General features: G+C 38.1%; 1 protein-coding gene across 15 annotated transcripts in view; it reads right to left on the reverse strand.

Annotated features, from left to right (window-relative positions):
- Positions 1–12,683, reverse strand: part of ULK4 (unc-51 like kinase 4) — a 378,927-nt gene that overhangs the window by 334,531 nt on the left and 31,713 nt on the right. For all 15 annotated transcript variants that reach the window (XR_005647494.1, XR_005647495.1, XM_039837390.1 and 12 more), the window contains exon 17: positions 10,073–10,151. Coding sequence is in view for 13 of the 15 variants with exons in the window: in XM_039837390.1 (XP_039693324.1) it covers positions 10,073–10,151 (79 nt within the window). In the remaining 2 variants the exon portion in view is untranslated. The remainder of the gene's footprint in view (positions 1–10,072; positions 10,152–12,683) is intronic.

The raw sequence follows: 12,683 nt of genomic DNA on the forward strand, positions 1-12,683 counted from the left end.
CCAGTCGCCTTGACTGCCCCGCTCTTCCCGTCTTAAGGATTACATACCCTCAGTTGGCCCCTCTGTAGCCTCTACCTTCAATGCCTCCTTCTGGACTGAGCCTTTCCCAGGAGTATTTAAATGTGCCGCGCACTCAGCCAAACATCCTTGTCCAGACACATTCCCCACTTGCTCACCTCTGGTTTTCTCTACAACCACTCACTCTGGCTTTTATTGCACAGGAGTCACTAACCCTCCTTTTGCCAAATCCAATTTAGGCTAATGTCTTAACCTAACCCGCAGAAACGATAAAAAAGATGACCATTTCCTCCTTCACAGCACGTGAGCCTCTCTCCCCTCCCACTAGCGACTCTTCTGAGTTTCTTTGACTTCACCAGGGGTCCTTCTCAGTCTCCTCTACTACTTCCCCTTTCTCTGTTTAACATCCTTTGTCCGTTATAAAGTCCCATGAGCACAAGGACAACATCTGTTTTGCTCATTATAGTGCCTCCGGTGCCTGTTCCATTACTCAGCTCAAAGAAAGTGCTCATTCACTATTTGCTGACCTCGCTCTGTACCTAACGGCCCATAGAGAATTAACTCAAAGTGACTCATAGATTTAAATATAAAAGCTGAAACTACAAAAATTTAGAAAGAAACACAGGAGAAACGTTTTGTGACCTTGGGTTAGGTATAGATTTTGTTTAGCGATGGCATCAAAAGCATAATCCATAAAGGGGAAAAATGATAAATTGGACTTCATCGAAATTAAGAACTTCTGCTTTTGAATGACACTACAAAGAGAATAAAACAACAAGCGACAGACTGGAAGAAAATACTGCAAAGGACTTACTTATAAAGGACTTATATCCAGAATACATAAAGAACTGTCAGATAGACGGCTAGCTAAGAGTGGTAGGTGGAGAGATGTCTGGATGAGAGCAAGGTAGATAACACTCAAAGCTCAGTAATTAAGAAAAAAAAAAAGCTTTAAGAAACCTTAGAGACGATGATTTCCCCAAAATGAGTTGCTCTATACCCATCCAGTCTCATCTCTTTTGACCACAAGCTTCCCAACTGGAAAATGACTCTGATTTTCACTAGTTACACCTGGACTGTGAGACTCTGCTGTTACCGCTCATGCTACGTTCCGTCTTATACTCTCTCACAAAGCTAAGCAAACTTAATACTGACAGGGAGGATTTTCAGGTTCTCTAAGTAGCTAAGTTGCCATAATTAGAAGACCGCATATTTTTAAAATTAGAAAAAAATCATAATAAGTGCTACACGAAAAAACTCTAGATAAAAACAATCTCATATATGTACCTAAAATATGTATATCTCGAAAAGCACAAACGGGCATCATTTGTTCTTCAGAAAAGTTACAGATTGAAAATAGGACTGTGGGAAGTAAGGACCATGACTGAACTTACTACGTGCCGCTGTCCTAGCAGGGTACTCCCGCCACCGGGGACGGCAGAGAAGCGGCACAATTGTGCAGCTTAACACTGACCTAGAGCCGAAAGTGGAGCACACTGCACTGCGCCCCCTAAAACAGATGCCAGGACAGCCAGTTCACTCTAAATGCGGTTTCATCACGTCCTATGTTCCCAAAGCACGCCGTGTCCAGAAAGGACTAGATAAGTCAGATGACGCTTCGAATCGCCATCTATCCGCTGCTAAACATAAAATTCACTTCTAAAGCCAATTCAGTACATGGCTGAATAACACAGTGTTGATATTCATAAGTCAAGAATTCTTAGGAGATTTCAGCTTTTTGAGCAACTAAATCACAAATGTGATTATCCTACGAAAAACAAAAATAGGACAAAAAGGCAAAATAAATTTTGAAAATTAGATGAATTTCAAGACAATAATGGTGCACAGCATAATGAACGCAGTGGATCAATCTGTTGAAAATGAAGAGAGAAAAATACACTGGCAATTAGTGACGACACACTGATAACATTTGTGTTTCAATCTAGAAAAAGGGTAAAACAAGAGCTACGATCCATATAATTTTTAAAAATTACTTTCTTACTGTACACTTAACGTGGCAGTTAAAGTGACGCTGCAAAGACAAAAAAAGCACCTTGACGATGGAGAATCTGACATCGCCTCTTTAATCAAGTGATCAAAGCAAGTAGAGCTAAACAAGGGACACCTGACACTGCATACGTCCTGAATGAGGAAATAGGAAGCACCCGACATCCCCTATGCTACATTCCTACCAAGAAAAAAAGTTTAATCCAAATCTATGAATTATTGGAACTGAACCGAAAACTCAGTATTTTGACTATACGTATCATCCAGTGGATTACACTCCAAGAATCAAAAAGTGAAAAATTTAAAAAGCACAAAAATATCTTAAACTGTACTTTGTAGTTTTATTGTTATAATATTAGTATTGTTTTTAAAGTATGGGTAAAAAAATAATTATGTTAATGTGATTAGCAGCTAAGATTTTCAGCTTATGAGAAGAAAAATAATAATTTTAAATCCAAACAGTAAAAACTCTAATCTTAAATTTGAATTGGAAGGATCAATATGAATGAACTTGTGATTTTTTTTTTTTTAAGAAACAGTATTTCTTAGTTGTAATCCTTGAAAGGTTCTAAAAGAAATGGCAACCACAATAGCAATGGACACTCCTACACAGACTCTGTTCTCTAAGTACCATTTCCAACTAAAATTAAACAAAGTTCCTTACAGATTTCAGAACTAAGGCTGACTACTGCCAAGACTGAGCAGTAAACTGAAATCTTGTTGACAAAATGCAAGCAAGTTATCAGAAACAGCAGTAGGTAGGGTCACGTTGAAAGGAGAGGTACAAACTTGAAAGGGGTCCCATTGCACTGAGATGCAATGATTTAAGCATCAAAAAAACTAACGCCTGCAAAAGACTGAAACACATAAGTTCTTAAATCCGTAAGTTCTTAACAACATAAAAAAATAAGTGGGCATTTATCGGGATTACCAAGGCACCAACTCATTATTCTGAAAATTGGTCTATAGAAGAAAACAATCACTTATCCTGCCTTTGTTAAACCAATTGTATTTTGGGATAACCAAATAGTTGATATGGAAGAGTTCTTCTGTAAGAAAAACTCCCAGCTATAAATCAGAAAGGAATTATAGAATGAGAAAATTATTATTTTTGCAACCTTAAAAGAGTGATGGGAAAGTTCATAATGATAAGGCTGACAACACCTGAAGCCAGCCAGCAATCACAGCATCACTAATGAGGCAACCAGACATTCCATGCCTCTCCCTATGAGGCAACAGGAAATACACAGCGCCAACTACGAAGAATTCCTACTCTCTGTCCATAAAACTCATCTTGAATCTAATCGAGGCCACACATCTAACCAGCAGTTAACAGAAAACACAGGTGACAGAGGACCATGTTAAATGACACCAAACCAGCAGAATAAAATTTCCGACATTCTAGCTTTGGCTAAAATAAATGATGATTTGTCTTTAATAAATAAATTACACTAAAAAATAATAGAGAAATGTTTGAAATTAAGAGTCTTAAGAAGTTTGAAATTAAGAGACTTGAGTCGCGCTATTTAAATGCAATACAGGACCTTAACTCAATCCTGGCTCAATGAGAAGGTATCAAATCACATGTATGAGACGGTTAAGAAAATCCGAACATTGACTGGACATTAGATTATACTCAGGAACCACTGCTGATTCTGCTGGGTGTGATAACGGCATCGCGGTTTTATTTTTAGAAATCGTTTTCTGTTAGATATGTACACTAAAGTATTTATGAGTGAAGTACAATGCTGGAATTTTTTTTTAAATGCTATAGCAAGACAGAGGGAAAGAAAAGGAGGAAAAGAGAGAAGGAGGAATGAGGAGAGAAGGGAGGGAGGAGAGAGGGGACATGAGACGGGGGAAGAGGAGGAAGGAGATGATAAACGAGACTGGCAAAAAAAAAAAAACAAACTGTTGGAAGGAAGTGGATATCTCGTTATTCTAATCTAATTGTATGTATGTTGAAATTTTCCACGATAAAAATGTTTAAGGAAGGGGTCAAACTAGAATGTCTATTAATAATCCTTCTAGTTCTAAACTTTAGGGTTCTATATTGAATTTCCTAAAATATATCCACTATATGCTTGAGACTACATGTATGTAGCAAAGTATCAAGAATATTTCTTAAAAATTATTACACATAAGAACCACAATGATTACTCGGTGGTAAATGTGTTATCATGGAGGAAAAGCTCAAGAAACTGGCTATATTTTCTGTGGGAAAGGTAAAGAAAAATTCAACAAATGCCTCTAAAGATATATGAGGTCATGATCAGCTCTTCTCTGTAGCCACTGATCATAGAATAATATGAGACTTATACAATGCAATATATATATACACACACACACATATGTATACATATATATATACACACACATATATATATATGCCTTACTGTTAAATTGTATACCTGAAACTTACTGGATTTTGTTAACAATGTCACTATAATAAAATTTAATTTTAAAAAATAAATAGAAAATGAAGATAATAGCAAAAAAAGATAAAAGACACAAATTATATCGTAAGAATAATAAAACAGATTTTTTTCCTCCATCTCTCCTATTTGTAACAAATTACACCAACGTACTCTCCTACTGTTCTTTTAATCATTTATTAAATCTTTCGACATTGACTGAGTGCCTGAAATACACATGTTACTTGGCTGCTAGGCACTGTAGGAAACAAGATGAATAATAAAATGAGGTACTCTGCCTTTAAAATGCCTACAGGATCTTCAACCACAATTTTTATTGCCCACTGGTAGGAAACCTACTGGAGAAATCAGGACGCGTCTCGCACTTGAAATTTTACTAATGATTTACTGAAAAATTACCTACAAACACCAAGAGAGTTTTACAGAAACTGGGTTCAAGGGTTCTACACCGATGGTTCACCAATGGGCTCCACTGGGTTCCCAAGTCCCCTGAAGTCATGGGCAAGGTGTTGACTCTGCATTTTTCTGGAGAGGCTGCCATTGCTTTCATTAATCTCAAAGGATACTGATCACCAATAGAATGCAACTGCATTTCATGCAGCAGAATCTCCGTAAAAAAAAATAAAGAAAACAGGGAAAAGATGAAACACAGTACCATATATCTGCTAAGACTGCTTCTTTCTAAAGTTGAAAGATAAATTCTTAACCTTGAGAAACTTTGTTTCCAGTGTTTGAGTGACCTCTAGCGGCAGCTTCAACTGTCACAGCCAAGTGATTAAAAGATGGCATCACAAAGGAACAACGTGGCACAGTTTCAAATTATTCTGGAAATTCGTTAAGGAACAGAACTCAGTTCACAATGCAGTGTGCTTAACTCACAATAGTTTCCCAGATAGCTAAATATACACGATTGTTTTTTTAATGAAGTAAGTATAGTTTGTCCCAAGTTTCATTTCAGAATAAAGCATCGGCAAATACCCAGAAAGGGCAGTGTGGGAATGAAGGCTATGAGGACCTCAGGAATTAACACCCACTCCCTCCCCTCAATGAGGCAGCATCAGAATGCAATGTTTGCTCAGGGCCGGCAACAAGAGTTGGGGAAATACTCAGAGGTACCCAGTCCCTGAGGAGAGAGAAGTACTGGTCCAAGAACTGTCCGTCAACTTGACTGAGCACAAGGTCAAGTGCAGTTCAAGAACTGCCAGGCCGAATGCTCTCTGTAGCAGTAGCAACGGCAACTGCCAGGGGTACCAGGCCACTGGCATGGAGCTGAGGCCGAGATGAGCTGGGCACATCACCAAGGGTGACTGACAGGTCCCGGTTACTGCAGTGGCCTTCTGCAGGAGTTCCTACAGCAGCAGAACATATGGTCTCTAGTCACATCCAAGTCCCAAGCATGAGGACTCTGTACGGGGTGTAGGCTGTCTCTCGGCTCCAGCCCTGGCCTCTGGCCTGTCTTCCTGGGACCCCATGCCACAAGGCGCCCCTCCAGACCTGCCATGACTTCTACCTATACACACCTGCCTCTCATAATTTTTCAGCATCAAGGGGGAGCTGACCCTGATCAAGGACCATCATGGCCCCGGAACGTTTCTGAACATCTGGATCAGTCTTTCCCAGGAAGTGTCCTACTGGTGCCTGAGACAACTCTCTACAACCTTGAGATTCATTCATGCTTGCTGCCCAACACTGTAGTTCATTACTAGCAACGTGGGAATGTGCCACACTTTGTCCGCTCTACTATTGGTGGGCATATTTTTGTTAATTCAAATTTAGAGCTGCTACAAGTAACTAGTAACAGATGTTCTTGCACACGTCATTTGGTACACTGGGCTGCAGGGTAATGGGCACTAGGTCACAGGACAGAAATGAGCGCAGCTTTAGGAGACGTCGCCAAGCAGGGTTACGTCCCCGCAGCCACACAGCTGCGTCCCTTAGGCTCAGGACTGTCGTCGACACTTAGGATTGGGAAGCTGTTTAGTTTTTGCCACTCTGGTGACTGCCTAGACATTTCATTTTGATTTGCATTTCTCTGATGCTGCAGCACTTTTCATACTGAATATCAGAATTTATAATGGCCAGACCTGGTTATTAAAGTCTGCCTTCTAAGATCATAGCAGGCAGCAAATCTGTCATTACTCTTCAAAATCCCAATCCAGAAAAAAAAGCATATATATTATTATATATTTATATTTATCATATATTTTATATATGTGCTAAATATATAACATATATACGTTATATAATATAACCTGTGTGTGTGTGTGTGTGTGTGTGTACACATACACATATATACATATGTCATCCTTCACCTCAATTACCACGGCCTGGTCTCACTGATTCTACCTTGCCCCCACCCTGTAACAGAGTGATCCTTTTCAAACGTAAGCCACACCAAGGCACTCCTGCTCGAAATCTGCTGATGGCTTCTCATCTCCTTCAGAATAAAATAGCAAATCCTGACCGTGGCTTATGACATGGCTCTGGACAAGCCAGCCCCTGGCTCCCTCGCGGACCTCATCTCCGACCACTCTCCCCCTCACTCAGCTCCAGCTACTCATCACCTTGGTGCTCCTTACAACGCACCGACCACTTTTCTATCTCGTCCTTTGCAACTGTTCTTCGTCCTGTCGGGAAGACACAGCTTGCTCCCTCAATTCCTTTGGGTCTCTGCCGAGACGCTCCCATCGGTGGTTCTCCTTGACCAACCTCTCTACGCCAGCACCGCCACCTCATCATTCCCCAGCTCCACTATTTTAACTTTTTATCTTCTTCATTGCATTTCATCACCACCTAACATCTGATGTTTATTACCTCTTCCTCACACTGGGACACAAGCTCCAACAGAGATGGATTTTTATCTATCTTGTTCAGCACTGTACCCCAGGATCTAGACAGTGCCTTGACTAACACAGGTACTGACAAATATTTCTTAAATTAAAAAAAAAAAGACGTATCAACACCAAGAAGAGATAATCAATGTCAGAAATAAAACAATATCTGTGAACTTCTTCTAGAACAAAATAAAAACTTGCCTGGAATGACAGTCTTCCTGCATGTAACAGTGCTATCCCATAATGCCCTTCCTTTCCCAGTCCCTTCTCCACTTCCCTTTTTAGATCTTCTCAAATAATGCAGACTTCACTTCCACGCCATTATCTATTTTTTAACAGTATGTATACTTTTTCTGAAAAATCCATTCTTTACAGATTTGATTATACTTTACAACATTAACAGCTATTATGTAGACTTGAATTTTAATGGACTCATTGTTTATATTTTTTACAGTGCCTTAAACCTTATTTTATTTTTTTTTTTTTAGGCTATTCAAGTAGCTTCCTCAAGTAAATAGTTTTAGAAATGTTAGTGAAATTCAGATTGAGTCTCTGAATTTCTGAAAATGTCTTTTCTTCTGTCCTCAAAAGTAAGCGATCTGATGGCTGTATAGAGATTTAAGATCACATGACTCCTTAAGTGTTGTTCCATTTCCACTGTTTTCTGCATCTCCTAGCTTTCAGTGGTACGAATAAATGAAATGCAAATCGAATTCATTGTATTTGCGTATAACCTGGTTTTTGGTTTCCTTTTTCTCTTTGAAATTATAAATTTCAGCAGGGTAGGTCTAAATGTGCATCTTTTTTTCAATGTTTTGCCTGACATTTGGTGAGACCTTTCATCTAAAGATTTGAGTCTTTCTTCGGCTCAAGGTGAAATTTTCCTATATTATTTCTTTCATGATTGTTTCACTTCTGTTTGCTTTGATCTCTCCTTCTGGAAATCCCACTGTGTATCTTAGACAAGTGCTGTCCACCAGAAATATGATTCGAGGCACATAGGTAATTCAAAGTTTTCTAGTATCATTAAAAAATAAAAGGAGGTAAAACTAATTTTAATAATATTTTTCTTTATCCATATATACCCAAAATGTTATCATTTGAAAATGTAATCTATAAAAAAAATTATAGGTGAGATACTTTACACTTTTTTATATTGAGTCTTCAAATCTAGTATATGTTCTCCACTTGCAGCTCATCTCAATTCAGATCTCGATTCAGACTAGCTGCTTTTCCAGGACTCAGTAGCTACTGGCGGCTGGTGGCTACAATACAAGACAGCCTAATAGATCGTCCGAAACTATCTTCCATGCCTTTTAGTTCAAAATTTTTATCCTTTCTCATTTTCTTCCGAATCCTAAGAGACTTCATCCAACTGATCTTCAAATTCACTAAGTCGGCTTCCTAAGGTACTCAGCCTCCTTATTACTGCAAATGTTGGCCATTTTAATTAACAGTCCTCTTCAGAGGCTCTTACCTCATGGCGCACCGCTCCTAAGAAACGGCTATCTGTTCTGATTATCCCGGGATGTCCTCGAGAATCTCAGGACTGTATCTTACAATTTAAGTTTTCTCTCATCTCCTATAGCCTCTCTATTTCATTGAGGGCCCTTTGCTAGGAGTCATCAGAAGGAATCCCCACTTATGAGCTCCTAAGTCTTCTCATCTGCCTAAGGATACTGCCTTATCTGCTCAGTCTTTTAGATAAAAATCTAATTATATGTCTGGCTACTGTCAGGGATCATATGGGTCAAAAGTCATTGTTCTTGGTCCCAGAAACAAGAAAGGAAGATTAGACTTAATGACATTTCCTTCAGTAGCTCAGAGATCTAACAGTTTGCAGGGAATGGGGATAAAATTATAAAGAGAGGAAATGCAGTGAGCTTAAATTTGTCTCCTATTCACGTGCACCCATACCATCCCAGCAGCAGGCTACGTACTGGACGACACAAACACAGAATATTTTCTATCACTGCAGAAAGTTCTACTGGATAAGCACCTGGCCAAACAATTCCTCTTACAGCCCCAAACACCACCACCCCAGGTTCTGCCTCCACTAAATCCCCACTTCTTACCACAATTTCCTTCGGGAGTTTTTGCCCTTCCCCATAAAAGCCCTGGTTCTTCTCACCTATTTTGACAGTTGAGACTCTCCTAGTCCAAGGGAGGAAAATCTATTACCAATTAAATGTAATATACATGAACAAGATAAATACACGGTAGTTTTTAGTGTTCAAGGACACTCACGAAGTCAGTACAGTGGCAGTGTTCACATCACGGGGCCTGGAATTACTGGTTAACTACGAAAGGCTTCCCAGTATCAGTATTTGAAAGAAATTACTGTTATTAGAAAATATCTTTAGTGCATGCATGGCCATTCAACAGCAGAATCACTGTCAGAAATAATTGATAAATGGTGAGGATGAACACACTAAATTCAAGATGAAAAGCTAAAAGAATTTTCATTTGAATTATGAGCTATGTTTCTACCTAGAAAATACATTAGTTTTAATAAAATGTTGGGTAGACTATAAGAAACTAGTAATGAAACAAGCCTTATCCAAAACTAACTGAAATAATGAGTAGAGTCCACAAACCCTGTAACTCTGCCATACCACCTTTAGTAATAGAATATATTATATATGATCTGTTGTATTTAAGCCTAAATGTCTATTTAGGTTACCATTTTATAACAAGGTCAAAAGAAGCTGTGTACCCTAAATTACGAAATGAAGAACAATCTTTTTTGTCATTCATAACATTTCAGTAATAAATTACCTCAATAACAGGTGTATTTTCTTGGAGCTCAGCTGTGTGTGAGGCCAGTAAACCAATCACGCGAGCGACCTTGGCCCGTCTGTAAACGCAGAGAAAAGTCTTTAAAGAGGAGAGTCGGGGACTGAGGAAACTAACACCCAGGTTATTTACATTAAGCGATTAGAAGCACTAACAGGAGATAAAAATGGAATGTGACAGAGTGAGCATATACACCCCCATGGATGAGCCCAGAGAAACATTCTCTCGTGTACATGGGGAGACATGAACAGCAATGCTGTCTGCAGTCCCATTTGCAATTGTGACAAAAATTGAAAAAGTTGTACTTAAATAGTAAAATGGAAAACATTTTCAAAAAGCTTTAACTCAAGAGAAGAGTGGTATTTGGCCAAAGGTCTCTCTTCTACTTCTTGGTAGACCAGTGATTTTATATATAAGTAGAAAATAATATCAGAACAGTTAAACATATATGTATGTATATTCACTTTAATAGAAAGTTTTACAATCGTTAAGTTTTACAAGTGTTTTTCTATTCTAATAAATACTAGTTTTAGTGAGGTGTTACCATTTCATTAGCCAGCAGGAAATGAAATTGATAAATTATTAAATATCACTTCAGGTGATTTGAAACAGTTTATTTCATGTAGAAAATTAGTTATATGAATCTTTTTTAATTTAAAAAAAAGGTGAAGTGTGTGAACTGATGAGAACCGTACTCTCACGTAGTGATGCTGCATGCTCTCTGTGCTAATCAGTGTGTCCAGCAGAGAGCCTCCACTTCTCAGGCTCTTAAAATGGCTATGCGGGGACCCCCAGGAGGGAAACAAATGGGACTCAGCGAGGAACCACAGGGAGGTGCTTGCATTATCAGATCTCTAACATGCAGAAATAATTTTTGAGGATTTCTCAAATTAGCCATTCAAATCTCTTAACATACAGATTAAATAAAAAGACTAGACATTAAAAATGATCACTTTCAAAAAAGATTTGGTAAGACACTGAACCAGAAGTTCCAAATAAAAGCTTCCAGTCAGAGCTCTGTCACTGACCAGTTATGCGACCAGAGCCAAGTTAATTGAACCTCAATTTCCACATGCGCAATTTAAAGGCACAGATGGATTAACTTAGTTTTTTCACAATGATAAATGCTTATTATCAAAAACTCACTAATGAATTACAGGATGTGAGACACAAAATTTATCTTGGTTCAAAGACAAGCCCAAAATACTCATAAAATATTGAATCATTTTTCCAATCGACAAAATTAATCAACTAAAATGAAAATGTATCAAAACATGCTGATTAAATATTTTCCCTAGTTTCACCAGAAACAATTCCTATCAGAACAAGAAAAATCATACTACCAAAAAACTCTTATAGTTTTAAATTATAAACTATTTAAAGTAGTAACAATATTTCTCAGTATATGTCAAATACTTAACTACAACTGTACCCTATATATAATGCCCTTACAAAACCAGCTCCTTCTCATAATTCAGGTTTCTTCTTAAGAGTCATCATTTCAGGTGCCCCCGGGACCCGTTATGCTGTACCTTAGAACCATCCCCACCTCTATGACAGCGCCTAAAGCTGTACTGGTAAACTTCTGTGCACTGGCAGACGTGTTCCACATCTGCACTGTTCAATATAGTGTCCACCAAAAGCACATGACTATATTGAGCACTTAAAACACAGCTGGTACAGTGATGGTTTTTTTTATTTTTACTTGGAATTAGTTTTAAATTTAAATTTAAATAACCACCTAGGGCTACCGGCCACCATATTAGACAGCAGAACTGAAATGTTAGTTACTTCTCCATGTGATTCCTGTGGGGAGGAGGCCATGATACAGGGTTTTGCTGGGTGATAAAAACATTCTGGAATTAGTGATGATGGTTGCATAAATTTGTGATAAATCATTAAATTGCAGTTTTAAAAAGAGTATTTCCATCACATCAATAGGCTAAAAATGAAAAAGCACATAATCATATCAATAGATACAGAAAAAGCATCTGATGAATTCCAACAACTTTCATGATAAAAACTGTCAGTAAACTAGAAATAGAAACTTTTTCAACTTGATAAACCCTAAAAAAAAGCCTACAGCTAACATCCTACTTAAAGGTGAGAAAACTCAAAGCTTTCCCACTAAGATCACGTACAATACAAGAATGTCACCTCTCACAACACCTTTTCAACATCATCCTAGAAGTTCTAGTTAACGAAATAAGACAAGGAAAAAAACGGTATACAGATTGAGAAGGAAGAAATAAAACTGTCTTTGTCCACAGATGACATGATTGCCTACATACTAAATCCTTAAGAACTGACCCCCCACCCACCCCACCCCACCCAAAAACAAAAAAAGAAAGAAACCTCCTGGAACTAATCAGTGACTCTAGTAAGGTTGAAGGATCCAGGTTAACATACAAAAGTCAATTGCTTTCCTATATACCAGCAATACATAAGTGAAATTTGAAAGAAAAAAAAATACCATTTACATTAGCACCTTAAAAAAAACAATGTCCTGAAGCATGAATCTAACAAAATAAGTTTAAAATCTATATAAGAAATACCGCAAACAATAATGAACAAAATCAAAGACTAACTACAG

This window comes from Pteropus medius, unplaced genomic scaffold, assembly GCF_902729225.1.
Source record: "Pteropus medius unplaced genomic scaffold, Ma_sr-lr_union100, whole genome shotgun sequence".
Classification (NCBI taxonomy): Eukaryota; Metazoa; Chordata; class Mammalia; order Chiroptera; family Pteropodidae; genus Pteropus; species Pteropus medius.